This window comes from Anoplolepis gracilipes, chromosome 4 (genome assembly GCF_047496725.1).
Source record: "Anoplolepis gracilipes chromosome 4, ASM4749672v1, whole genome shotgun sequence".
NCBI lineage: Eukaryota > Metazoa > Arthropoda > Insecta > Hymenoptera > Formicidae > Anoplolepis > Anoplolepis gracilipes.
The window spans coordinates 4,359,546-4,384,458 of record NC_132973.1 but is presented as its reverse complement, the minus strand read 5'-3'; the positions used below and the strand labels follow the sequence as shown (position 1 = coordinate 4,384,458).

Here is a 24,913-nt window from a genome sequence, read left to right as displayed (position 1 = left end):
TATATATATATATATAATTTTATTTTATTTAAAAATTCTTTATTTTTTTAATTAATCTTTTGAATTATGTTGCCAAGTAATACAAAATACCTATGTTAGATGGATGGAAGATATAAATTGACATATAGGATATAAATTGAGAGTTGCTTATTTTTATGCAAAAAATTAATTTATTTGACATTGTTTCTTAATATTATATAAAATCAATATCAAAATTTTGTTTATAAAACATAATTATCAATGACCATAATAGATATATCTTTTATAATGTATTTGTATTAATTTTATCTCAATAATTCATTAAATTAATTTGTCTTTACTAAATGGTTGTACCAAATGCATTTTATGGTTGTAGTAATTATCTATGAAAGACTTTTCGCATAACTCATACCACTGATCAAGAATCTTTGGTTTTTTCTCTGGAGGAAATTGTTTAAGCAAAGACCATAGTGCAATGTCCGCAATGTTAAGTTCACCATTAGATTTGTTGGACCATTTCTCAAAAGAATGAATCACGGAACACCAGTCCTTTTCAGAATATGTGCCTCCTGTTGTCAAATGTTTGTACATTTTATAACACCAATCAAGTATTGTATCCAATAAGTGTGGTTGCATATGTGTCTTCTCATAATTATGTGTATCTATCTGCCTGCTCAAATATCTGAGGAAATTGCTTTCACCAATTATGGGATACTTCTCTCCTATAATAATTAGCACCTCCTCAGCTGAAAAAAGAAAGAATAGTAATATAATAGTAATATAAAATTGAAGCAAATAAGAACATCTATTAACTGATATTTAATAGATAATGAGAACATGATTAAAAATTCATTTACAAAAGAAATTTCAATTTCCTTGAAATTTTATATCTTGAATTATTCAATATACAAAACAACAAATAGATTATTCATCGTTATTATAGAAAAGAACATTTTTTTTCTTAAGATTGACATAAAAATTAATTTTGTCTTACTCCTTTTCCATATCAATGATATATCTATAATAGTGTTTGCAGTACAATTAATAGTTTTTTTAAAGAGAAGCGGAAGTTGTATTAATGGTCTAATAGAACAATGCTGGTATGATGTCACACGAGTGTCAACGTCTTTCCAAATTTTTTGCAAAGCTAATATTGAATATGGCGGATAATTTGGATCTGCATACAGTGTAATCGTAATTGTGACTGGTTCCTGTAAATTATTTAGTAATTGTTTATTTTAAATCGATATGCATACAATATATTTATAAATTCAATTTTAGCATAGATGCTGTAATAGCCAACATATTAACCAAGGATGCTTTTAAAAGGTGCACAATTCATATACCTGAAGTGATACAGAAATTGTAGTTTTTTCTTCATTATTAATATTTTCATTCAATTTATTATTAGATGCTCCACTTGATTGTTTCAAGTAATGGCACAATGTAAAGACTTGTTTCTTGAGATCTGCCAGTTGAATAAGAATTTTGTCTTGTCTAGCCTCCAACTCTTCATATTCTGGTAAAGGTTTCTAAAAAAGATAATATTAATTATAAATATTAAAAATATATGCTTTTTATAAAAATTATTATGAAATATCTTTTTACGTAGGCTAAATCTGATAGTTATTTTATATGACAAAAATATATATAAATATTAAAAGAACTAAACTTTATATTATAATTTATATTATAATTATATTAGTACTAAATAGAAATGTGCTATTATATCATATATGAGAAAAAAAATATTTGTTGTATATAAATATCATACAACAAATATATATTAAATGTAAATTTAATTTTACATCTGTGCTAAAAATTTATATTTTATATTCATTGCATAATATTTCTGTTTAATAAAAATAAAAACAGAAACCATATTGTACAATAAAAAAAAATTAATGAAGAAAGTAGAAACATCTTATACTAAATATTAAAGATAAATTCAATTTTGTAGAGAGATAAGAAATATGTATATATTCCAGATTTATATATTTAATCTCTATATTTGCGTTTAATGAATACCAAAATTAATTAAAATTTTACGTAAAACAATTTCACTAATTTTCCATTACCAGCTCACTTAATGATATAATAGAAATATGCAATAATATAAATATAATATTAATATATGAATCAATTAGCTAGAATAAACAAAAAAAAGTGTAAGATTTTAATATAGAACAGATTTTATCTGATATAATATTGTACGTATTATTAAGCAGACCAATATCTATCCTATATCTATTCTACACAAATTTATTGTTGCAAAGACTTGGATCATTAAAAAATAAAATTGCAACGAGTATTTAAATTCTATCGAGCAATATTTTGATTCATATACTTTATTGACAAATCGCTCATGTGCCATATATATCGATCGTTATCAAAATGTAAATAGTCAAGTTTAATTGCAATAACATAATAAGGTTATAATATCTCGGCGAATTAACCTCCCTCGTTTCTAACGGCAACTCGGAATTTTACTCGGAACTTTTCCGCTTTTGACAGTCGCAGTCAACGATCGGAGTCGCGCGTCTCTCTTTCGCACGCGGCCAAATAGTTCCCCGCCCCTCGAGATCTACACGGCACATTCTCGCGGCTTTTGATCCGCGTGCCTTTTCTACAATTTTCATATTCGCTCGTACGAGAGATATACGGTGAAAAAAAAATTCCAGGGAGGGGTAGGAGGAATATCAATCAAGGATAAAAAAAGAGAGAAAGAGTGTATGTGTATATGTGTGTGAGAGAGAGAGAGAGGCAGAGAGGAACCGCAGCACGTCGCTCCTCCGCTCCGCTCCTGGTCGATCGCGGATCAGTGTGCTCGCGGAAATTTTCGGGAGGAGTCATCATGTCGCCCGCTCGTCCACACGACTGTTGCCGGCCGCGATTTTCCGCGCGTGTCTGCGCGCTCCGGACGCGAGCGAGCGCGCGCGAACGAGAGGGTATCACGGTTACGGTGTCGCGCGACGTAGAGACGAGATGGAAACCTCTAGAATACGGATAACCTCCTGTCCGATGTTCCTGCCGGGCATCTTGGTGTCGGCGGTCTCTTTGAGGCAACATAGCTGCTGATCTGTGAGCTGAGGCAACTTCCCGACGTGAATATTTTTCATTTTGTACATGACGTCCTGCGGCGGTATCGGTGGCAGCGTCGTTAACGATCGCATCGAGTACATGACTTGCTTGGGATGGCTCTTTCTTTCGGCCGAAACGATTTTCTCTCACTTCCGTTCGCACTCGGAAAATCAAAAGATCTTGCGCTTCGTCCACCACGATCTCTCACGCACTCTCTTCCCCCACTCGCCCTCTTGCCGCAATGATTCCGAGTTCCGGGCCACGTTCTTCCTCCTGTGCGCGGACTGCACGCCGTCGTATAATCGACGATATTACGCGACTAAGCCACGTGCCGCCAGATGGCGTTCGAGCGTCACCGATTCTCTATCGATAAGAAGAATCTTCATTTCGTCGTTCAATATATTAAATTAAAAACAATAGTCTCTTTTTTAAAATTGAAATGCGAGGTCTTTTCGTTCTGCATGCGATGAGAGATCGTAACATCTTTAATTCTTCTAGTTTTTCTTTTTGATTTTTTATTTATCGAACTGAAACGCCATGCATAGAGATGTCAAAGACAAATGGCACGAGAAGCTTTCATCAAAATTTGTTCCAATCAAGAGAGTAAAAAAAGAAAGAAAATTTTAATCCTAGATTCGTTCGTATCCAGGCTATTATGCATCGCGAAAAATGTAATTTTACGCGCAATAATCGTGTAACGTTATCGATCGAGAGGAATTAAAATGGCGGCCGGATCGGTGGTGTCCTCTAGTACAAATCAAGCTCAGACTCATGTCTAATGGCTCGCGGGTAACGGCCGGGTGCGCGTACAGCATACACGAAGGACGGGTACGAGGAAAGCCGAGAGAGGCGAAAGTGTCACACGTCCGCTCGCTGGCACTCGATCGAAGCGTGATATTTGACGATTCTCCCATCGAGTTCCGTCCCAAGTGCGACCGCTCCCCCCCGCGACTAGAACGTTTTATAAATTTGCGGTTAGAATTGCGTTTTTCTCTTTTATTTCGAACGCGCGCGTGCCGCCACCTATCGCGCAACGTCGATCTGACAGCAGGGACGACGGCAGGAAGTTACAGTGAAGGCGATTGGAGCACGCGAGCGTCTGGGTTGAATCGGACGATCGCGCGTTGTCCCAGGACGCGGTTCCCTTTACCGGATCCGAGGTCGTCGTGAACGATCGTCGGGGCGACGCGAGCGCGAGATACGCGCCAGGATAGCCGTTCGATAGTCCTTTTACGTTGTACCTGGCTCCCGTTTCGCCGACATGGCGGCACGTCGATGAGCCAATCACAGCGCCTCTCTCTCCGCCATTCAACGACAGTTCCGTCCGCCGCTGGCGCAGCTAGAGACCCCTTCTTCTGGCGTAGTTCGCGTCACTACTCGCCGATCTCGTTGTCGAATTTTGACGAGTGTTTTTTTCGCGATCGTATACGCGGTGCGGTGAACGTGAAAGGGTAGAGACAGTGAACGGGACGGTAAATATTACGAAGGGAGGATTCATTCGAGTCGCGGTACGACGATTGTGTTTGGTCACGTGACCGCGCGGAACCGACCGTGGGCCGTGAGAAATGGCGCAAAGATCAGAGTGCATCGGACATCATGGATGGATCCAGTTCGTTGCCGCGGCGATGTCACTTGTGTTTGTTTACAAGCGTGCGAGCACGCGCGCCACGTGCTGAGTGAGGAGGCGAGGCGAGGCGAGGCGAGGCGAGACGCGGAGAGGTGAGGAAAGACAAAAAGAGAGGTGAAGGAAGGCAGGCAGACGGGGCAGACGGGGCAGGCAGGCAGACAGGCAGGCCCCGAGAGCGGAGTCCCCCCCATTTATAGGCCCCTTCGTGTTCCGATACGAGATTGACAGGGCCGGTACCGGCATTAACGACAGCGATCCAAGGGGCCACGAGGACCACGGCGACGGACAGTAATAATGACGGGCAGGGGCTCGAAGAGGCGGGGGCGACCGCCCAAGTCGGTGGTGATGGAGCGACCGAAGAAGTTTCCAGTATCACCTGATGAAGAAGCCCAAGTACTTGCAAAACAGAACCCCCGGTGGTGCCGAGACGCCGGGTTCGCAGCCGAGCACCCCGACGGCGTCGCGACCGACGTCGCCGTCGGTCGACAGCGAGGAGAACAGTAAGCGCAACACGAGGAATCAGCGTAAGCCGCGAGGTGCGCGCGATAGGCACTCTCGTAAAGGCGGCCACTCCGGATCCACAGGTGGTGCCTATCAGCGTCGTGGTTACAATCCCAACGTGGATTATCACGATTCCGAATATCATTACGGTTCCGATTTCGGCGATGAGTCCAGCGAGAAGAGCGAACCCGAGGAAGACCAACTGCCGAGCGACGTAGACTCCTCCGAGAGTTTAGAGGAGCCCGATCCCTCGAGCGACAGCGATTTTTCTTTATCCAGTTTCAGCACCACCAGTGGCACACCCAGAAAGGCTCTGCTTAATCAGCAGCGACCACCCAGTCCTGATCCATTGTGGCTCCAGAACAGAGAATTGCCATCGTTGGTATTACCAAAGACCTCGGACGATTTGCTGGTTCCTAAAGAACTAGTTATGCCATCGCTATCCATCTACGAAGTGCTCAGGCATTTTCGTACTTTGGTGCGTTTGTCCTCCTTTAGATTCGAAGACTTTTGCGCCGCTCTTATGTGCGAGGATCAGACTAACTTGCTGGCAGAAATTCACATAATGCTGATCAAAGCGCTACTGCGTGAGGAAGACTCGCAGCAGACGCACTTTGGTCCACTGGATCAGAAGGATTCAGTTAATGTTAGCCTGTACTTTGTAGACTCTATGACATGGCCAGAGGTGCTACGTTCGTATGTAGAAAGCGACAAGAGTTTTGATCAGAATATTTTACAGATTTTAACCTCAACTGAATATCCTTTTACTGCCATTGAGGATAGAATCAAGGTCCTACAGTTTTTAACAGATCAGTTTTTAATCACTAATCCTGTGAGAGAAGATTTGTTACATGAAGGTAAAGTAGAATTCATTCTGTATATAACGTATTGTTTTATCTGTAACTCTTCTATGGGCATAATTATTTTCAAAATCAGCAGGGAGAAAAAAAATTTGCCATGTCCATGCTGATGTATTATTTGTTGCGCTTATTGTAATAATACTTTTTAGTCACAAGATTAAATTAGCCTAAGTTTCAATTAATATTATTTTTCATATTCAAAATATATTCAAGAAAATATACAATTTTGTTTTATATATATATTAATTTGAACGCTGCAGTTCTTCAAGAAAAACTTGCTTTCAAACAATTCAGTTTCTATATTGGATAGTTTTTTTTTTTTTTTTTTTTTTCTTTTTACAAAATGTATTTGTGTATCTTTATATATATTTTATAAGAATCTGTTTCATGTACAAATTATTATTCACTTTTTTAATTCTCGAAGCTTACAATTAAGAAAATTGAAATTTTATTAAGATGCACAAAATGAACAATATCTATGTTTTTCAGGGAGTATGCATTACGATGATCACTGCAGAGTATGCCATCGACTTGGAGATTTGTTGTGTTGTGAGACTTGCCCAGCTGTGTTTCACTTGGAATGCGTGGAACCGCCTTTGGTCGATGTTCCTACCGATGATTGGCAGTGTAGCACGTGTAAAGCGAACAAAGTGATGGGTGTCGTAGATTGTATTCCCGACGTCGAGAAGAATGGATCATTGTGCAGACAGGAGCATTTAGGATTTGACAGATATGGCAGAAAGTATTGGTTCCTTGCAAGAAGAGTTTTTGTGTAAGACATGTTTTAATATTATAAATTAAATCTATAGATTGATTAAGACTTTGCAAAATAATTGTTCACTACTTGTTACATTAACATAAATAAAGACACAGGCAGAAATTTTATATTTACACAAACACAGTTTATAATTTTGCACATTTTATATAAATTATTTACAATTATATATATTTTTTATAAAGTTTAATTTTAATAAAAAATTATAAATCTTTAAAGGCAAAACATAAAAGATAACAAAAAGCTTTGTAAAACTTGTGAATTTATATACATATACTATAAAGAATTTTTTATCATTACTTAGTGCTATTTTATTTTTCAGTGAGAGCGAAGACGGCGAGGTGTGGTATTACAGTACGCCATTACAACTGGAGGAGTTGATGCTGGTATTAGATCAGAACGAAATGGAAGTGGCGCTTTGTCGCGAGTTGTCAGATTACAAGGATGAGATAGTTCGTCAAATGGAGCTCACAGAAACCATCACTAATCAATTCAAAGGAAACAAGAAGTCGTACCTGGAAATAGAAAATGGTAAGAGCTTTCTATTTAATGTCATCTTTTATTTAATTCTATTTAATGTAATCTTTTTTGTTGATATGGAGCACTAAGAGTACAATTTATATTATTTTGTTTTTATTGCATAATTAATACTTGATATGCAATAATGTAGTACAAAGTAAAATACAGTATTTATTTATATCTATTTTAAATATATTAATATATCTGGAAATAATTATCAATCCCGTTTTGATTGAAATGTTCTTTAGGTCTTATACAAAAGATACAAAAACAACGACAGGAGAAGCAGGAGAAAGAGGAGGAGGAAAAAAAGGAAAAGCAGAGGCAGGAAGCAGAGGAAATGATACGCAGGATGCACGAAGGTACTGACTCTCTTGAAGAGCGTATGGCAATTGTGACAGATCAAAGTGAAACCAAGGTATCCAGTGAGGAATCAGTTACCCAAGTACCTGAGGTGGTCGGCGAAACTATTGAAGTCGACGCCGACGCGTCGTCATCTGCCAACACGGACAAGATTACTACAAAAACCAGCACCTCTACGTCATCATCTGAAGACGTAGACGAAGAGGCCTTGGAAGGAGAAGAGAAGATTGGAAAAGATGGTAAAGTTTACTATAAAACTTTTACTATCAAAATATCAATGTTAAAATTACTTTAAAAATGCTTGCTTTTTTCTTTTATCTTTTATAATAAAAATTATTGTATGTAAAACAAATATTTATACAGTATTTTGACTTTTATTATATAAATCTGTAATAATGTATGATATTTTTATATACATACTTATAATAATCTTCCTTTTTTCAGGCAAGAAGCACACCATTGTAACAAGATCAAAGACAGGATCGTTGCAGCCACGAACCTTTAACATGGATGATTTGAAGAGACGAAGCATGGCACCGTTGTCGAAGGAAGAGCTAGACAAGTTAGACAAGAGTTTGAAGGACTCCGAGGGCGAAAGTACTAGACTAACGCGGCAAAAGGCACATCAGATTGCATCTGGCACTCATTTATTCAAACTAGGCATGGACAACAACTTTAAGTCGTATGTCAATCAATATAGCAACAATCCTACCGCGTTGAATAAAATACAGAGGAACGAGGAACGTGACAAGAAACGTCACTTGTCGCACAAATTCTCACTTACCCAAGTGTCAGAATTTAAATGGGTGGGCAGTCTGACAGGTACTCGTGCTCTATTGGTCAGCACTTTACGTCAGACAATTCTGCAGCTCGAAAGCAATATTCAGGCGCCGTTCATGCACACAAATTGGCCGTTGCTACGGAAACCATGGACCGCGGCAGTGGGCGCGTGTGTGAATCCACGCGATTTTGCACGTACTCTCATTGTCTTACAAGCATGTATCAAGTCCGTTGTATTTGCGAGTGTATGGCACGATCAACTTGGTCATGTAAAACTGCAACGAGTGACCGCGCTCGAACGCGAAGAAAAAAAGCGACAGGACAAGAAAGAGAAAAAGGAGAAAGAGGACGAGGAAGAGCGTAATCGGCTCTTTAACTTTATCAAGTACACTCTTGGCATGAAGCATCAAGTGTGGAAGCAGAAAGGCGAAGAATATCGACTGCACGGCCAGGGCGGTTGGCTCTGGATATCGGCTAGTCGTCGTTATAGATTCTCTGAAGTGACAAAGTTGGGCCTACGGGCCGGTCCACAGAAAATCATGGTGCAAATCAGAGATCAGGGCGGTTTAAAGATTCTTGCGCTCGATCCACCTACTTATGAATTTCTCATTAAGGAGTACTGTCCGAATAAAACGGAAAACGGCATCACGGTAAAGCAAGAGATTAAAGAAGAAAATGTAGAAAATGATACGATCAAACAGGAGGTCAAGTCCGAAGGTATAAAAAAGGAGCCTACGACGAATGGTGTTGATTCTTCTTTAGCAAAGTCGGAATCTCAATCGATCAAACAAGAAACAAAGATGAATCTAGCATGTACGTAGCAAATTCAGTAGATGATTTAAATTGAGAATATAATTAAAGAGATAGTTTTTCTTTTGAAGAAAATACAACTAATATAGTATAATACTTTGAACTTACATTTTCTTTGATTTTTTAAATTGAGAATATAATTAAAAGAGACAGTTTTTCTTTTGAAGAGAATACAATTAATATGATATAAATAATACTTTAAACTTACATTTTCTTTGATTTTTTAAATTGAGAATATAATTAAAAGAGACAGTTTTTCTTTTAAAGAGAATACAATTAATATATAGTATAAATAATACTTTGAACTTATATTTTCTTTGTCAAAAATACTAACGACAGGAAATCTTCAGTTTTAGCTGGCATGAAAATCGAAAAAGTTTTTACTCCGATTACCGAATTTGAAGAGGTTGACATTACTAAGGCATTAACGACTCCTGGAAGATTGCTTTATCCAAAAATTGCAAAAAAGAGCAGGATTGATGATTTCTTGACACGTAGAACACATTTGAAGCTACTGGAAGAAAGGAGATTGCTACAATCTGTAAGTATATTTCTTTATTGATTAATATGCAATTTTTTATCACTTATTATTCTTTGTTTGATTGACGATTATTGTTTAAGATAATCATATTTTAAGATATCATTCTAATAAATAGCAAAAGTATCAATATTATATAAATTCTACATTATTATATCATATCTACAACTCTACAATTTATAAATGTCGAAATATTTTGCAGGAGAAAACGAAAGAAGCAAGCAAGACGCCTCAGAAGGGCGGGGGTGGCGGCGACTCTTCGGAAGTCGATACGGAGAACCATGAGGAGAACGATGCAGATAGCAGTAGCGTTGTTAGTGGTAGCGGAGACGGTCCTGTCTTACCATCGCCTATAAGTAAACAACAGCAAGCAAGTAAAGCAACAGTAACCGTTTCTGCATCCAAGGAAATGCTGACAGCAATTACCAAGCGTATCCAACAAATGCGCGCACAATATGCAAATATCGCCAAGAATTGGAAGAATGTTGGCTGTTATTCACGCTACTGCAATACGAACAATGCCGGGGGTAAGAACAACGCTGTGCAAGTTAACACCGCGCAAGTCATCACCGTACAAATCTCCGACACCTGCTACTCGCCTATATGCATGCAAAAGACGCGTATAAAGCGCGAGCTGATTGCGTTGGCGCGCAAAGCAAACGCGCTCAGTAATCAACAGTTATCTCCTTCCTCGTCACAAATTATCAGTGTAAAAACAGAAACCCCAGACGAGACGAAGGATGCAATCAGACGAGATTTAGAATCGGCAGTGGCATCAGCGACTCACTGCAACGAGGAATCGGCGAAAGACGCCGTTTCACCCGCATTGAAGAAGCTCAAACTCGAGAATGACGCCGTTTCACCTTCATTGAAGAAGATCAAACTTGAGAATGACAAGAGTGAGACGATTGTCACGACAAGCAACGTTGTTACGACTACCACGACGATAACGACAACTCGACAGACAGTGACAAAGAGCTCGGACGGTGCGATGCAGGAACGTTCTACTATGAATCGTAATTCCACGATCGTTTCGTCGGAAGTTACGACTACAACAACGGATAAGAGTAATACGAAAACTGTGATGATTGTGAACCGTAGAGGAAGGACGGTGCAGCGGAGCGCGATTACCAAGGAGTTGAACGCCGATGGCAGCGAACGAATTTACACGGCAACGTCGACGAAAGGCAAGATATACCTGAAAAAGGTGGCGAGCTCGTTGGCCGATCGTAGGAAGAAGCGCACCCCAGTCAAGTATCCGCTCTGTTCAACTTTTTGCACGAGAAACAAGCATCGCAGTATATTGGTGCTTCCTCAACACGAGCTGAGGAAAATGGCTCGCGTCGGCGGTAAAACACCCGTACAAGGATTTCATCATCAAGCCAAGGCGAATATGTCGGTGTGGCCATATTCATGTCCCAGACCATTATTCAAGACTTGCTGGTTATATAGAACGGTCGGTCTAAGATCGCTGGCCGCAGCCGCGATTCAACTGAGAATACTCTGGGCCTGTCTCAGGTGGGACGACATGGCGGCTAAGCCGTTGTCTACAGACGGCAAGAATCAAATCACTACCGACACGGAAATCATGTCGCTAGAAATACTGAAACATCGACACGTCGGACAGTTTCTCGACAGGACGCAGTATTTGCGTAGGAAGGTCGTAATACCGCTTGAACTTCCGAAACAAGTCAGAGGTTTGTATGAGAGATAATTGGCTTTCTGCAGAAAGAAATCAACCTTTAAAAATTTTTTAAAAAATTGCAATATTTTATTTTTTAAATTGTTATTTTTATATAAATGGCTTTCTACAGAAACAATCCAATCTACAAAATTTTTTTTTTTTTTTGTTAATTTCATACTATAATATAATAAATTCTACATAGATAACTATATAGATAAAATATATATAATAACCCTAGAAGTAGTATATATCTATAATGGACATAAAATTAATAAGGAATTTTTAATTTAAATCTTTATTGTTTTTTTCAATTTATATTTATATTATGTATTTATATTTTTTCTCAGTTTTATATTTGAGTTGATTAATCCCTTTCTGCAAAAAGGTGTCCAATTTATAATAAATACGTAAAAAGTTTATATTATTTGATCAATATTTTGTTAAAGTTATGAATGATAAAATGTAGTCTTTCAAAATCGTTTTTTATGTCGTATTTTTTATCCTATACATTTATTCTCTTTACAGAGGTCACGTCTATAAGAAGTGGTTTGAGAAAACGAAAGCGTCCAGAATCTCCGCAGAGCACCGAGCCACAAGTAACCGAAGAATGGGTCGACGAGGATAAGTTGGAGTTGTGGGAGATCAAACAGTACGGCGACAGGTATATAACGATTAATATATACTGCGCGTATCTAATGACGAAGTATTTGCATGTTATTTAGCGTTGCAGATGTTTGTGAAATTCTTTCTCTGAAATATTCTTATTATGTTGTTGCTACATCATTGACTGATTGATTTTATCAAACCTACTCGAATTTTAGTTTCAACAAACATTACGCGATAATGATTCTTATGTTATTAATAGATCCAAAAATAATCTAAAAATAAAAAAATATAATATAATATAATAAAAAAATTAATTTAAAAATAATAAGAATAAAATTTAAAATTGTTAATAGGATTATTAATTAAAGGAATAATTATGAAATAATAACCAGAATTTATAATTAAAATATAAAATAAAAAAAAATTGTGTCATTAAATTTTGGAAACTATATAAATTTTCCTTAATACTTTTTTATTAAATAAAAGAGATAAGAATAAGAGACGTCGATATATAAATTGAAGAGAAGGTGTTATATAAATTTATACATATAAATTTTCCTCTCAATATGAAATATTTTTCTATCCTTATTATAAATCTAAAAGTTGAAAACTTAAAAATTTTGCTTTTTTAATGAACAACGAATTCGTGTGAAATGTATCTCTATTTCGCTTTTGAATTTATCAACAATAACGTCGTTTCGTCTTAAATGTGAACCACTCTGACCGCTTTAACCCTTCGCTTGCTTTCTTTCTTCCATCGGGAACTAACCCTCCGCTTGGTGTGTCTGTCCTGTCTCCAGGTTAGAGAAGGCTAATGCCCAGATTATTACTAGGAGTCGCTCGGGAGCGCCGCAATCGGTGGTCGTCAGCGGTGGTAATAGAACCGCTGCCGCTGCCACCGGTGGCACGACCGGTTTGTCCGGTGACCAGCTCGTGAGCGGTAAAGCGACACCGGAAGAGATCAAAGAGAAGATGGAACAACAGTTGCGTATGCAACGAGCGGCTCATCAACAAAAGCGTGCTCTGGAGACTCTCAAGAATCAACCAGCAAACTCGACATCACCCGCTACTCAGCTTGTTAAAGTCACAGCTAATTCTTCTCACGGTAAGTTGATTACAGAAGATTGTACGTAATGAATCAATATAGGAAAATAGATTTACAGATAACGATGTTTTAATCTTATTTATTAAACCTGAATGAAGAACTTGAAGTTAAAAGAAAGGAACAAAATATTAATTAAGAGAGAATAAAAAATTACAATGATGATTAAAATAAAGCATTAAACTGATAAATTTTATATTTTTAGATGGCACAGTTAAATTAGTCTCAAAAGTCGCAATTCCAGCGAATCCCAACAGCACAAAGTCGCAATTAACTTCTCTTCTAACATCTCCTACACAGAACAAAACTTTCATCGGTACACGACGAATTTACATGACGAAATGTAAGTTATTTATTCTCATTTTTGAGCATATTATATGACAAGGTTGTATGAACTGGTCTATTGCCTTATTTTAGCTGCTGATGGCACTACTAAAGTAGTATCCGGTCCCACTAGTATTTTACCGAAAACACCGCAAGCCCAGACATTGAACCAATCGTCCTTGATTAAAATAACACAAACAGGTAAGTTTATTATTCAAAGTATATAATTGATGTGACGATGAAAAATTTTCCATTTTCAATCTATAATCCTCAATTGTATAATTCAATACGTTTCTTAATCATACCTTTTTAGGTACCAATTCGCCCATGCAAGTGCAACAGAAGGTGCAAATTCTTAGAGGACCAGATGGAAAGTTACAAGTGCGTGGTTTGTTGCCTGGTCAGCAGTTGATCCAGATGCCAGATGGAAAATTACATGTACTGAATATAAATCAAACAGTGGGCACTCCGTCTTCACAATCAAACTCAACAACGCCTACGAGCACTCCGCAGGTAATTCACTTGAAAAACTACATTTGTATTTGACATTCTCTCTGCTTGTAAAATAGAAAATTGAAAAAAATGAGATAATATAAGTATACACAATTTAATTAGTCGCAATATAATAGAAACCGATTAATGTATATATAAAGAAAATTATAAGTGACATTATATACATTTTAGACAAAGACTGTGACTGCAGTTAGTCCTGCAAAAGTAGAAACTTCTACGACTAAAATCAGTCCGAATACCAAAGTAACAGCTAATTCGACGATTCAACAATCACCACAAGTTGTGCAAGCTATCCAACGCGTAAAATCCGCGACTCTAACTCCTGCCACATCGACGAAGAACGCTATTGTAGTCGCCAATACAGGACAGACTGCACAGGTAATAGCTTTCCCGATATAAATTAAAAATTAACTCTTGAAGGTATACTCTTTTTAACGGAAAAAAATAGCAAAAAAATTCAATATTAGTAAATTTAGATCAGATATTGTTGAAAGAAAAAGATTTTCTAAGAAATGGAAAGAAAATGGAAAAAAAATGAAAAAGATTTGATCGAAAATGTTGAAAATAAAACTGATATTTTAAAGATCCTTTTATGCATTCTAGGATTAATAATAATAAATATTACATTTATATTATTCATTTATTACATTTATTACTATATATACATATTGTATATACAAATATTATAGGTAATATCTTCTGGTGGACAAGTGATAAGTGGCAATCAAATAGTGGTTACAAATGCCAACTTTGCCCAACAATTGGTGGCAACAGGCAAAGCCCAATTGACAACAATTGGAGGTCATCAAGTGGTAATACGTAGTACACCCACTGGAAGTCAAATTGTACATCTAAATTCAACAAACAGCGGAATAATCGTGAAAAGTACTGTCCCTGCCAATAAGCAACAGCAAGGTTAGTAATTTTAGAATTTTTGAAGGGTAGAGTCAATAGAAAAATTTCTAATTTAAAGTTGGTCAAAGTTTTTAAATAGTTTTCTTATTTTAAGCGGTTTTAATATTAATTTTAAATAGATTATTATATTAAAACAGATTATATATTTTATTTTATTTTATTAATTACACATATTTCTCGAGAATTATAGTGATATTATAATGTTACTGTATTAATTCTATGCATATGTACTGACGGGATAAATTTATACTTTTTTAGTGACGCAGTCTTCGACAATTACGACACAGTCTACTATTAATACAAATGCAAACACAACAACAACTGCCACTGCGACCCCTACTGCGGTGACGACTACTCAGAGCTCCGCCGCGGCTCCAGCTCCGGGAAGCATCGAAGCTTCCTTGTTGGCGGAACAACCGCCCGGCACGGTGATTAAATGTGTGACAGCGCAGGTGATCCAAACAACTGACGGCCCACGTATCGTACTACAGGGTCTTCAGAGTGCGGATTTCACGCCGCAACAATTAAACATGGTGCAACAGCAAGTTAAACAACAGCTTCTCAAAGGTTAGCGTCTAAAGATGTTAAAAAAATGCAATTTATTGGCGAATTTCCACCAAAAATATCGATTTAAAAATTTTGTATCGTTTTCAGCGCAAGCAGCAACCGGCAAGCAAGGTGTCTTAGGACCTACGAAGATTTATTTGGCCGTTCAACCAAGTCAACCTTCCAACAATCAACAGCAACAACAACAGACTTCGCAGGTTTCGTCGACAGCAAGCACTCCCGCGGCGTCAATTCCAAAGCAACAACAACCCATAGTTTCTCCACCGCCTGCCACTGGTACACAATTTTATATAATAGTAATAAATATTTAGTAATAGAAATATACTTTTTTAAATATATATACATATATATATATATAATTATTATTTAATGTAATTTATTATATACATATGTTATATATATATATATATATATATATATATATATAACATATGTATATATAATAAATTACATAAAATAATTATTAATATATTTTATGTACTCATTTTTTTTTTTTTTTTTTAATAGAGCCACAAGGGGCCACCGAAACCATTCCAGAATTTCCACAAGCGGTAACACCAAAATCGACAGATAAACCGAAAGTGGTTGTTCAACAAGTAGGACGTGTGGCAAACGCGACGGAGGATGATGCGCAAAAGGGGAACATAGCCAACGGACAGCAACCTTCATCGCAATCCTTGAAAGAAGGAAGCGACTCATCGTCAAATAAATTCATACTGACGCCAGATTACATTCAACAAAGTTAGTATATGAAAAAATTAAAAAAGCTATAAAAATATAAAAGACATGCACACGTAAAGTATATGTTTTGCAATATCTTCCGAATAAAGTTTTCTTATAAATATTTCTTAAATATTCAAATAAATTTCTCTGTATCTTACATATAAAATATGTTCTTGAAATGAAAATTTTCTTATAAACATAATTTTTCTATATTTTTATATATTTTTCTTTATGAAAAAAAGATTCTTGCAAATTTTTCTTATGAGCAACATTTACTAAATGTGTCTAGAAGTATTTATACATTTACATACATTTTTATGATTGTAGCAATTAAAAATGCCTTGAAACAAGAAAACCTCAATCCGGAGATAGAAGAAAAATTGTTGCAACTGCAACGTTATCAGGAGAAGCAGATGAAAGGTGGCGTGGAGAATTCTGTAACAAGCAACCAGACTCACCATAATTCGTCCGCAGTAACGACGCCACGTCCGCCATCACGCAAACGACCGGCACCTTCGTCGAACATTCCAGCAACGGCGACGACAACGACGACGCCGACGAGCATGCAATCATCGTCTACCGGTGGCGATAACAAAGACGATAAAGAATGGACTGAAACACCAAAAAAGAGACCGGCACTGAAACAGGAAAATCGCGATACGACCCCAAAGTAAGCTTATATAAACATAGATGACATCGACTATTAACGCAGTATAACACAGTAATATAACTTCGTATTAGTATTTTTAAGCGTTTGCGAGCATACTTTCAGAGAATTTCTTTTTTTTTTTTTTGAGGTCCTAAATTCATATTTCAAGTCTGGCCATTTAACCCGGGAACACCCTATATATATGTCTGAATATTTCGGTTGACATTTGAAATTTATATCTGTTTCTTCCAATATGGTTTTAATCGTTGACTACTTGCAAATGACAAATTGAAAATTTTTACTATAAATATGCGATAATTTTTATTATAACATATCAAATATATTGTGAGGGATAGTTAGTATGACTCATAGAAAAGACTAATTACTTGGCTAAATTAAAGAATATTTCCAAGAAGAAGAACAATCAGAGTAACTCATAACGTAACTTATAAAAAAAAATTATGTCGCCTTCCTGCGGCACCCCTAGTGCCGAGACAAGAGTACTAGTACTAACATAAATCTGTAGGTGCATAAAATAAAACTCAACATTAATAGATAAATAGATAATTTTATTCATCAGCATATAAGCCAAGAAGGAACTTGGATTACGAAAAATCTAAATCACACATTCTTCCATACCTTTCCTCGATCACATTATTACATCGTGCCTACTCTCCCTTTCGCAACAGTAACATCAATAAATATACACATAAATACCTCATCTAAATTTAATTCCTAAATCTACCCTTATCCTCTCACATTCTCACATACACTCTTATTCTTTCTAATTTCTTTTTCCTTCCAAAACCTTTTTAACAATGTTTCTTTCTTCATATCTAATTCATTATTGAAAATTCTTCTTATTCTTTCTTTAGCACATTTTTCACCTATTTCACTAAACCATTTCTTCGTCACCATACATTCCGATACAAAGTGTTCAATCTTATCCCATCCTCTATTACAAAATTTACATGCTTTACACTCATCACCTAACCAATACTTATAATATTCTTCTAGATTACCGCATCTTAACTTTACTAGGGCTCTTATCTCATCCCCATACATATACCTATCAAGCATTTCCTTCCTTAAAAAGTTGGGCTTTGTGTTCTCCATACCTAAATCTTTATACCTTTTATTGTACTTTGCCTTTCTGAATCTTGCATCTTCTAAATGTCTTCTATGTCACGCTCTCTCTCTCTCTCTCTCTCTCTCTCTCTCTCTCTCTCTCTCTCTCTCTCTCTCTCTCTCTCTCTCTCTCTCTCTCTCTCTCTCTCTCTCCCTCTAAAACTATTTTCAATATCTTCTCCATTATACCTTCTATTGCCTCTATACTCCATCCTTTATTATTATAGTATCTTTCCCTTTCTCTACTATACAACTCTTTTTTAGTCAAGTTCATTTTTTTTAACCAACATTTCTTTACTAAATGAACATCCTCTTTTTCCCTGACCTTTTGCTCATATTTCAAGGCTTTAATACCCCATTCACATTTTAATTTTATCAAACTTAGCTCTCTCTCTCTATATTATATATCTCGGTGTACAGAAATCTAGTCTAAAAATCCATCTAACATAGTCTACCATTATTTTTTCTAACTCCTTCTTTTCCTTCCACCCCACGGCTAAAATCTTTTGAATGTACTCATGACAGTGACCTTGACAACATATATCAAGGTCAACGTTATCGGGGCTAAATCTCCTATTCAGCATATTTACCATACACACACACACACACACACATACACACATATTTTATCTTTTTATTTTTTCTTTTAGTTTTTCATCTTTTAAATTTTAAATAAGCGAAGTTGTACTATTACATTATACTGTTATTAATTTCGCTATTTTGTTTGGGTCAAATCGCTTTGCTTTTCCTAACATTTAAAAATTTTTTTGTTTTTTTATTTTTATAACTTTTGTAATATTTGTATATGTGCATGTATGCGCGTGTGCGTGCGACATCAAAGTAGAAAAATAAAATTTCGTCATGCTCTATTTTAATCTATATATTTTTAAAATCATTAGATATATTTAAATTTAAAAAATAAGAAATTTTTTAATTACGAATGTGTACCTTTTTTCAAACGTGTCTTTATTAAAAAGTATCTTTGCATATGTATACATTTACCCATGTATATTTATACATATGTATATTATACACATGTATATTATACACATGTATATTTATTAAAAAGTACAATCCAATTCGAATTCAATGTTCTTGCACACATGAACACATACACTTATACAAATAAACAATATCGTAGAAATCATGTAAAGCATGTAAATATGTCATGTTTGTGTATGTAAAATTATTTCATTAAAAGTAAAAACTAATATCATAACATGTGTGTAAAAAGAACATTAGGCTATTTAATTGTATTTAGAAATACAATAGATATTTTTGTGACATATACAAAGCATAAGTATTTTGATAAACAAATTTTTAATTTTTTTTATTAAATATATGTAATAGTTTTAAACATGGAGAGCATGATAAAGCTTTATTTTCATATTTAATCCTATCTCATTGTCTGGATTGACTTTTCGTATCAAACTCAATCTAAATTATGTATATATGGTGAAATTTTAATCCTTATTCCGTACTGATGGATCATTTTTGTCTGTGATTTTTCTAACAACGTCAATTTCTCGAAAAGAAATAATCATAAAATAATATATTTAAGTAAATTATTTTTCAAATTTATTATTTTAGTCTTTATTTAGAATGTTCAAAGAAGGTATATACATTTTTTCAGATTTTTTAAAATACTTTTATATATTAATAAACTTATCAAAAATACGCTGACCCACCTGTACAGTTAGAAGGTGCCAAAAATAACAATACGGAGTAAGAGTTAATATATAATGATACTTCTTAATCATAACTTCTATTTTTATACTTTTTGAATTTGGGATAATTTTTTTAATGGCGCAGGAAATTATCATTATCTTTTTTTTTTTTTTATTTTTCTAATTTTTACTTTTTCTTCTTTCTTTCGTATCATTTTTATTTTCGGTATCTCTTAATTCGGTATTTTAATAATTTTCTCCTTTCACTTTCTTATATTTTCCCTTAGTATCCTGAACATTTCCCTTCCAAATTCACAAATTGAGATGCCATATGAATATGACTTTTCTTTATTAAATATTCCTTCTGTATTGTCTTATGAAATAACTCAATAAAAAGATATTACAGACACACACAAACACACATTTAGTGCACTGATATTTTTCTTAAATTCAATATTATTTTGTGCTACTATCTTTTCTTCTTCAAAGAAAAACTTTAAGCATTTTGAAGAATTGTACGATCCACAAATAAATCTTTTGGAACATTTTTCCACGAAAAAATTCTGAAATATTGTTTTATAATGTTGTTTAATACTATGTAGAAGTTTCAAAATAAGTGACACAATAATTTTGACAAAAGAAAATTCCCAAAAGAAAAGCTTTTTTTCCGACTCGCAACTGCACGTGCTCCCTTAAGAAGTGTAAGTTGTACATATTTTCTTATAATTTTTTGATTACTGAATATAATATCAATTTTATTTGTTCAAAGTCATGAAAAAATTCATCTTAAAGAGTCAAAAATAGTTTGACCTTTTTAAAACGATCCATCGTCCTTTATATTGCAAATTAATTATATCAAAATGATGTATTTTATCAATGTATTTAAACTTTAAACTGTATATGATTACTTGCAGAGTGTCGAAACTATCGGAGGCATTAGATAATGAGTCATCTCCTAAAAACCGATCTGCAAAATTGAAAGATACACAGGAGCAGCGAAGAAAACAACAGATGCATTCTCGAATGCAGGTTTTATTGTTTCGACATAAAGAACTTCTTAAAAAGGATATTCTTAAGAAAAGAGCTTTACTCGAGAAAGAGCTTCAAATCGATATACAGGTAAATACAACGTTTCAATGTGTATTACAAAAAAATAGTATATTTATATAATATATGTACATAGTATACAAAAAGTTTCCAGACTAATTTTTCGTAGGATGTACTAGTAGCTAATGCTATTTCTAGTGCGTCAACAAAAAGTTAACTACTAAAGAGAGAGTAAAAAGACAGAAGAACTTATTTCCAAATTATCTTAAATCGGTAATCATTATAAAATAATAAAAAGTTAAATATTTCATATCTTTTTAATACAAAGTATGTATAATTAATTATTAATTATCAGTTATTAATTTTTTTCTTTATGTAAGAATTTAAGATGTAGTTCAGAGATAAGTTCTTCAATTATATCCTTTTTTTTTTTGAAGATTATCATTATCGTAATAAATATCATTGCAGAAGGATTTGTCGACGGAACTCGCTACTAGAACGAAAGCGGAGAGGCATAAGCAAGACGAGGTGAAGGTAGGTAGCGCGAAGCGAAAAGCCAATGCTCAAATGGCGCAACAGATTAGTCCATCCAGCCGAAGCGGTGGTAGCAGTAGGCCAAAGAAGCATAAGACTCAGGGTAACAACTCGACGCCACCTAGTGGTTCGACATCCGCGAGTCGCATCAAGAAAGAAAAGCTGTACTGCTTGTGCAGAACCCCTTATGACGAGACAAAGTAAGATCATTAAGATAAAAGGACCTTGGAAGTCATACAAGACTCAGTTTAATTTTTGTGTTCTAGAATCGCGATCTTTTAATTAATTAAAAGCAATTTGAAACTGTTATTTTAATTACGAGATATCGAAACTGTACAGTATTAGTAAAATATTTTTTAACTATAACTGTCTTTTCAAAAATTACATTGATTTTTATTTAATTGACATTAGAATCGATATTATATATTAAATCGATATTATAATCTATTTAATAATTATTATATATTTAATCGGTATTATAATCGATTATAGAATAAAACCTTAAACTTCGATGTCTATTGTAAAATATTTTCCTTAAAGCAAAAAACTCAATATTTTTTTTTTTGTTTAGATTTTATGTGGGATGCGACTTGTGCAACAATTGGTTCCATGGTGATTGCGTTGGTATAACGGAGGAGATGAGTAAATCTCTGTCGGAGTTTGTTTGTACAGAGTGTAGACATGCGAGAGACACGCAAGAGTTATACTGCCTGTGTAAACAGCCTTACGACGAATCTCAGTGAGTACATTAAAGTGTAAAAACATATTAATATATTATAAATAATATATACAGGGTGTCTCAAAATTACCTCTCGGGTGCAGGTAGAGTGGGTTAAATTGAATCAGAAAGTTTTCTATCATTTTGCGATTTTTGCAATAATTGTTGAGAAATTAATTTATAAAGATCGGCAAATCCGGCGTGAGTGTCAGCGCGAGAAGGACGGCCCACCGCTAGGCTGGTCACTAAGCGCACGCAGCGTAAACAGGCAGCCACTGCCTCGCGGTTACCAGACAAAGCGATGATAATAGCAACAGATTAGCGATTATTAATTAGAGATGATACGGTCATTTTGAGACACTCTGTATAATAAATAATATATTTTATATTGTTATAATAAAAAAATTAAAAAACATAAAAGTACTATAATTAAATTGAATCAATTTATAAATAAATTAGTTTAATATATTTTCTTAGATTGTCATCTTTATTATACATATTTAATATTACTCAATTTTTCTATTTCACGTTTTTAATAATTGATTTGGATTTATATATTTTTAAGTGTATAATATATGCAACTTTAATAAAAAATTATATATAATTATACAGTGGATTTAATTTCAAGCTTAATCTGTAATATATCTTTCTTTTCATTTAAAGATTTTATATATGCTGCGATAAATGTCAAGACTGGTTCCACGGCCGATGTGTTGGTATTCTTCAATCGGAAGCTGACAATATTGATGAGTACGTTTGTCCAAATTGCCAACGGAACTCTTCTGTCAACTTTGCTAATATGAAGAACCTCAATGCAAAGGATCTTGAACTGTTGAAGAAATTAATTAAACAAATACAGGTATATATACTCTTTCTTTATTGAAATATTATAAAAAATTATAATCCACCAACTATATGTAAAAAAGAATGATAAAAGTTTTTCTCTATATAATTTTATATAAGTAAAAAAAAATGGAATATATCTATGGTATATAAGAATGGTAAATAAATATCTTCATTTAACTCTTTAGCCAAGAGTTAAAATCAATGGAATTAACATTTACACATGATATAACTTGTTTGTTTAAGGCTCATAAAAGTGCATGGCCTTTTATGGAACCAGTAGATCCCAATGAAGCACCAGATTATTATAAAGTTATAAAAGAACCAATGGGTGAGTTGATTCTGTGACTTCCAGCAATTTTACTTTTCTCTGAATCATTTTGCTATAAAAGTATAATTTTTTAAATATAATATATATCTTATTCTAAATAATGTAAATGTGCAAATATATAATTTTTTTATATATTTATTTAATTACAAATGCATTATTTATTATTTCAGACTTGCAAACTATTGAACTGAGAATAAATGACAGATCCTATAAAAAATTGAGCGAGTTCATCGGTGATATGACAAAGATATTCGACAATTGTCGCTATTATAATCCCAAGGAGTCGCCATTCTTCAAATGCGCCGAGTCTCTGGAAACATACTTTGTTCACAAAATCAAGAGTCTGAGGGAAAAATTCTCCGAAGGGAAGTAAATCAAAAAAATAAAATAAATAAACCCTATGGAACCCTATGTGAAAATTGAATCCAAGTGAAGTGCATGAGAATTAATTTACTGTGCAGTGCGTTTCGCGTAAAACAGAACGGAACACAGTTTGTGCCAGTACAGTACACTACACATAGAAAACTAAAACTCTTTCAGAATAGACTTAAGTATGTAAAAGTAGAGAACGCACCGGTCTCCGCTATATTTATTATAGTTGTGTGAACATTATCCTCTTCCCCTTCCTTTTCCTACTCTTCCCTTTTTGCAACTTGCGAATTCTGAGTTCCAATATACTGTACGAAGTGTGAATTTAAACCAGAACTTACAGCTCATGCCGTAAGATCTTATCTGTGAGATTTCTTTCACTGGTTACTACTAAGTGAACAAAAAAACCATATATAGGATACAATTAACTAAAAATTAATTAAAAAATTTTTTTTTTAACTATTGTTTTCCGTATTAAAATATAACTATGTAACATAATTCTTTTGTTTTTATTGTCAAAAGGTCATTTAATTCTTCATTAGTTTTTTCCTGACACAAGGAACTAGAGAGTTTGATAGATCGTAAGATATATACTTTACAGTTTATTTTTTTACAACTGACGACGAGCAAAGTATTTCTAAATCACTCTTCAAAAATCAGTAGAGTTTCTGCAATTCTTAAATATTCCATCGTAGTTCTTTTTGTACAGTTATAAATAATGTTCAGTTTTCACGTTTATATCACATATGCCTCATTAAACAAAAATATTCATGTGTCATGAATTTTGAACGTGATAAAAACATGAAATAACATACAAAATAGATTCTCAAAATACAGATTTACTTCATTCCCGTATTATAACTTTTTCTCTGTATTTTCTAAAAAATAAAAAATGTATTTAAAAAAAAAAAAAAAACAAATTAGCCAAATTTGTATCGTGAACTTTCAAAGATCAACTTTAAATGATGAAAATAATGAAAATGATGTGAAAAAGATGTAGCAATTGTTAAATTACGAATTTATTTCGTTTAACAATAGTACTAGTGGAGAGATAAAATCGTAATGCTGCAAGTTTATTTTAAATTGCATCTCAAAATATTTATCTTATTTTAATATTTATAATTTCTCCAATATAGTTCATATATATGATTTACTATGTAAATAATGATCTTCTCAAAACATGGAAAGATAAGGAGACTGTTTATATATTAATTTGACACCAATATAAGTTAAAAATATAAGCTCGAATTCACAACTGATTTAATCTGCACACGTATTTTAATTATAAAAAAGTGCAATAGACAATTTCGTGTTTTATTTTTTTTTTTTTTTTTTTTTTTTTTATTAAATCTTTCTACAT

The 24,913-nt window shown here is 34.3% G+C and overlaps 2 protein-coding genes across 3 annotated transcripts; one reads left to right on the top strand and one right to left on the bottom strand.

Moving 5' to 3' along the window:
• Positions 1–236: 236 nt before the first annotated feature.
• On the bottom strand, positions 237–3,297 carry LOC140665360 (probable aminoacyl tRNA synthase complex-interacting multifunctional protein 2). Of its 2 annotated transcripts, none has more exons than XM_072891386.1 (4): positions 2,973–3,297; positions 1,326–1,511; positions 974–1,190; positions 237–725 (listed from the first exon to the last, which is right to left on the bottom strand). In XM_072891386.1, exons 1-4 carry the CDS (start codon positions 3,159–3,161, stop codon positions 301–303), a joined length of 1,017 nt encoding a protein of 338 aa, XP_072747487.1. In that variant the 5' UTR covers positions 3,162–3,297; the 3' UTR covers positions 237–300. The 2 variants fall into 2 exon arrangements, with proteins under 2 accessions (XP_072747487.1, XP_072747488.1); XM_072891387.1 differs by having other exon boundaries at positions 238–725; positions 2,991–3,297.
• Positions 3,298–3,442: 145 nt separating this feature from the next.
• E(bx) (nucleosome-remodeling factor subunit NURF301 E(bx)) lies at positions 3,443–24,913 on the top strand. Its single transcript, XM_072891383.1, is given in 25 exon segments — positions 3,443–5,050; positions 5,052–6,045; positions 6,538–6,820; positions 7,146–7,354; positions 7,591–7,944; positions 8,150–9,298; positions 9,646–9,836; positions 10,036–11,530; positions 12,043–12,178; positions 12,924–13,228; positions 13,431–13,568; positions 13,643–13,750; positions 13,863–14,062; positions 14,234–14,440; positions 14,752–14,977; positions 15,236–15,544; positions 15,632–15,820; positions 16,052–16,285; positions 16,595–16,937; positions 20,626–20,830; positions 21,227–21,492; positions 21,864–22,031; positions 22,674–22,869; positions 23,100–23,184; positions 23,355–24,913. Coding segments are annotated over 25 exon segments (8,262 nt in total). The 5' UTR covers positions 3,443–4,981; the 3' UTR covers positions 23,558–24,913.

Excerpts from the sequence above, each read along its gene's own strand:
- LOC140665360 (XM_072891386.1), bottom strand. The coding sequence starts at position 3,161 with ATGTACTCGATGCGATCGTTAACGACGCTGCCACCGATACCGCCGCAG. Across the intron at positions 1,512-2,972 it reads AGGTTATCCGTATTCTAGAG|AAACCTTTACCAGAATATGA; the intron begins GTTTCCATCTCG and ends TATCTTTTTTAG. Across the intron at positions 1,191-1,325 it reads CAATTTCTGTATCACTTCAG|GAACCAGTCACAATTACGAT; the intron begins GTATATGAATTG and ends AATAATTTACAG.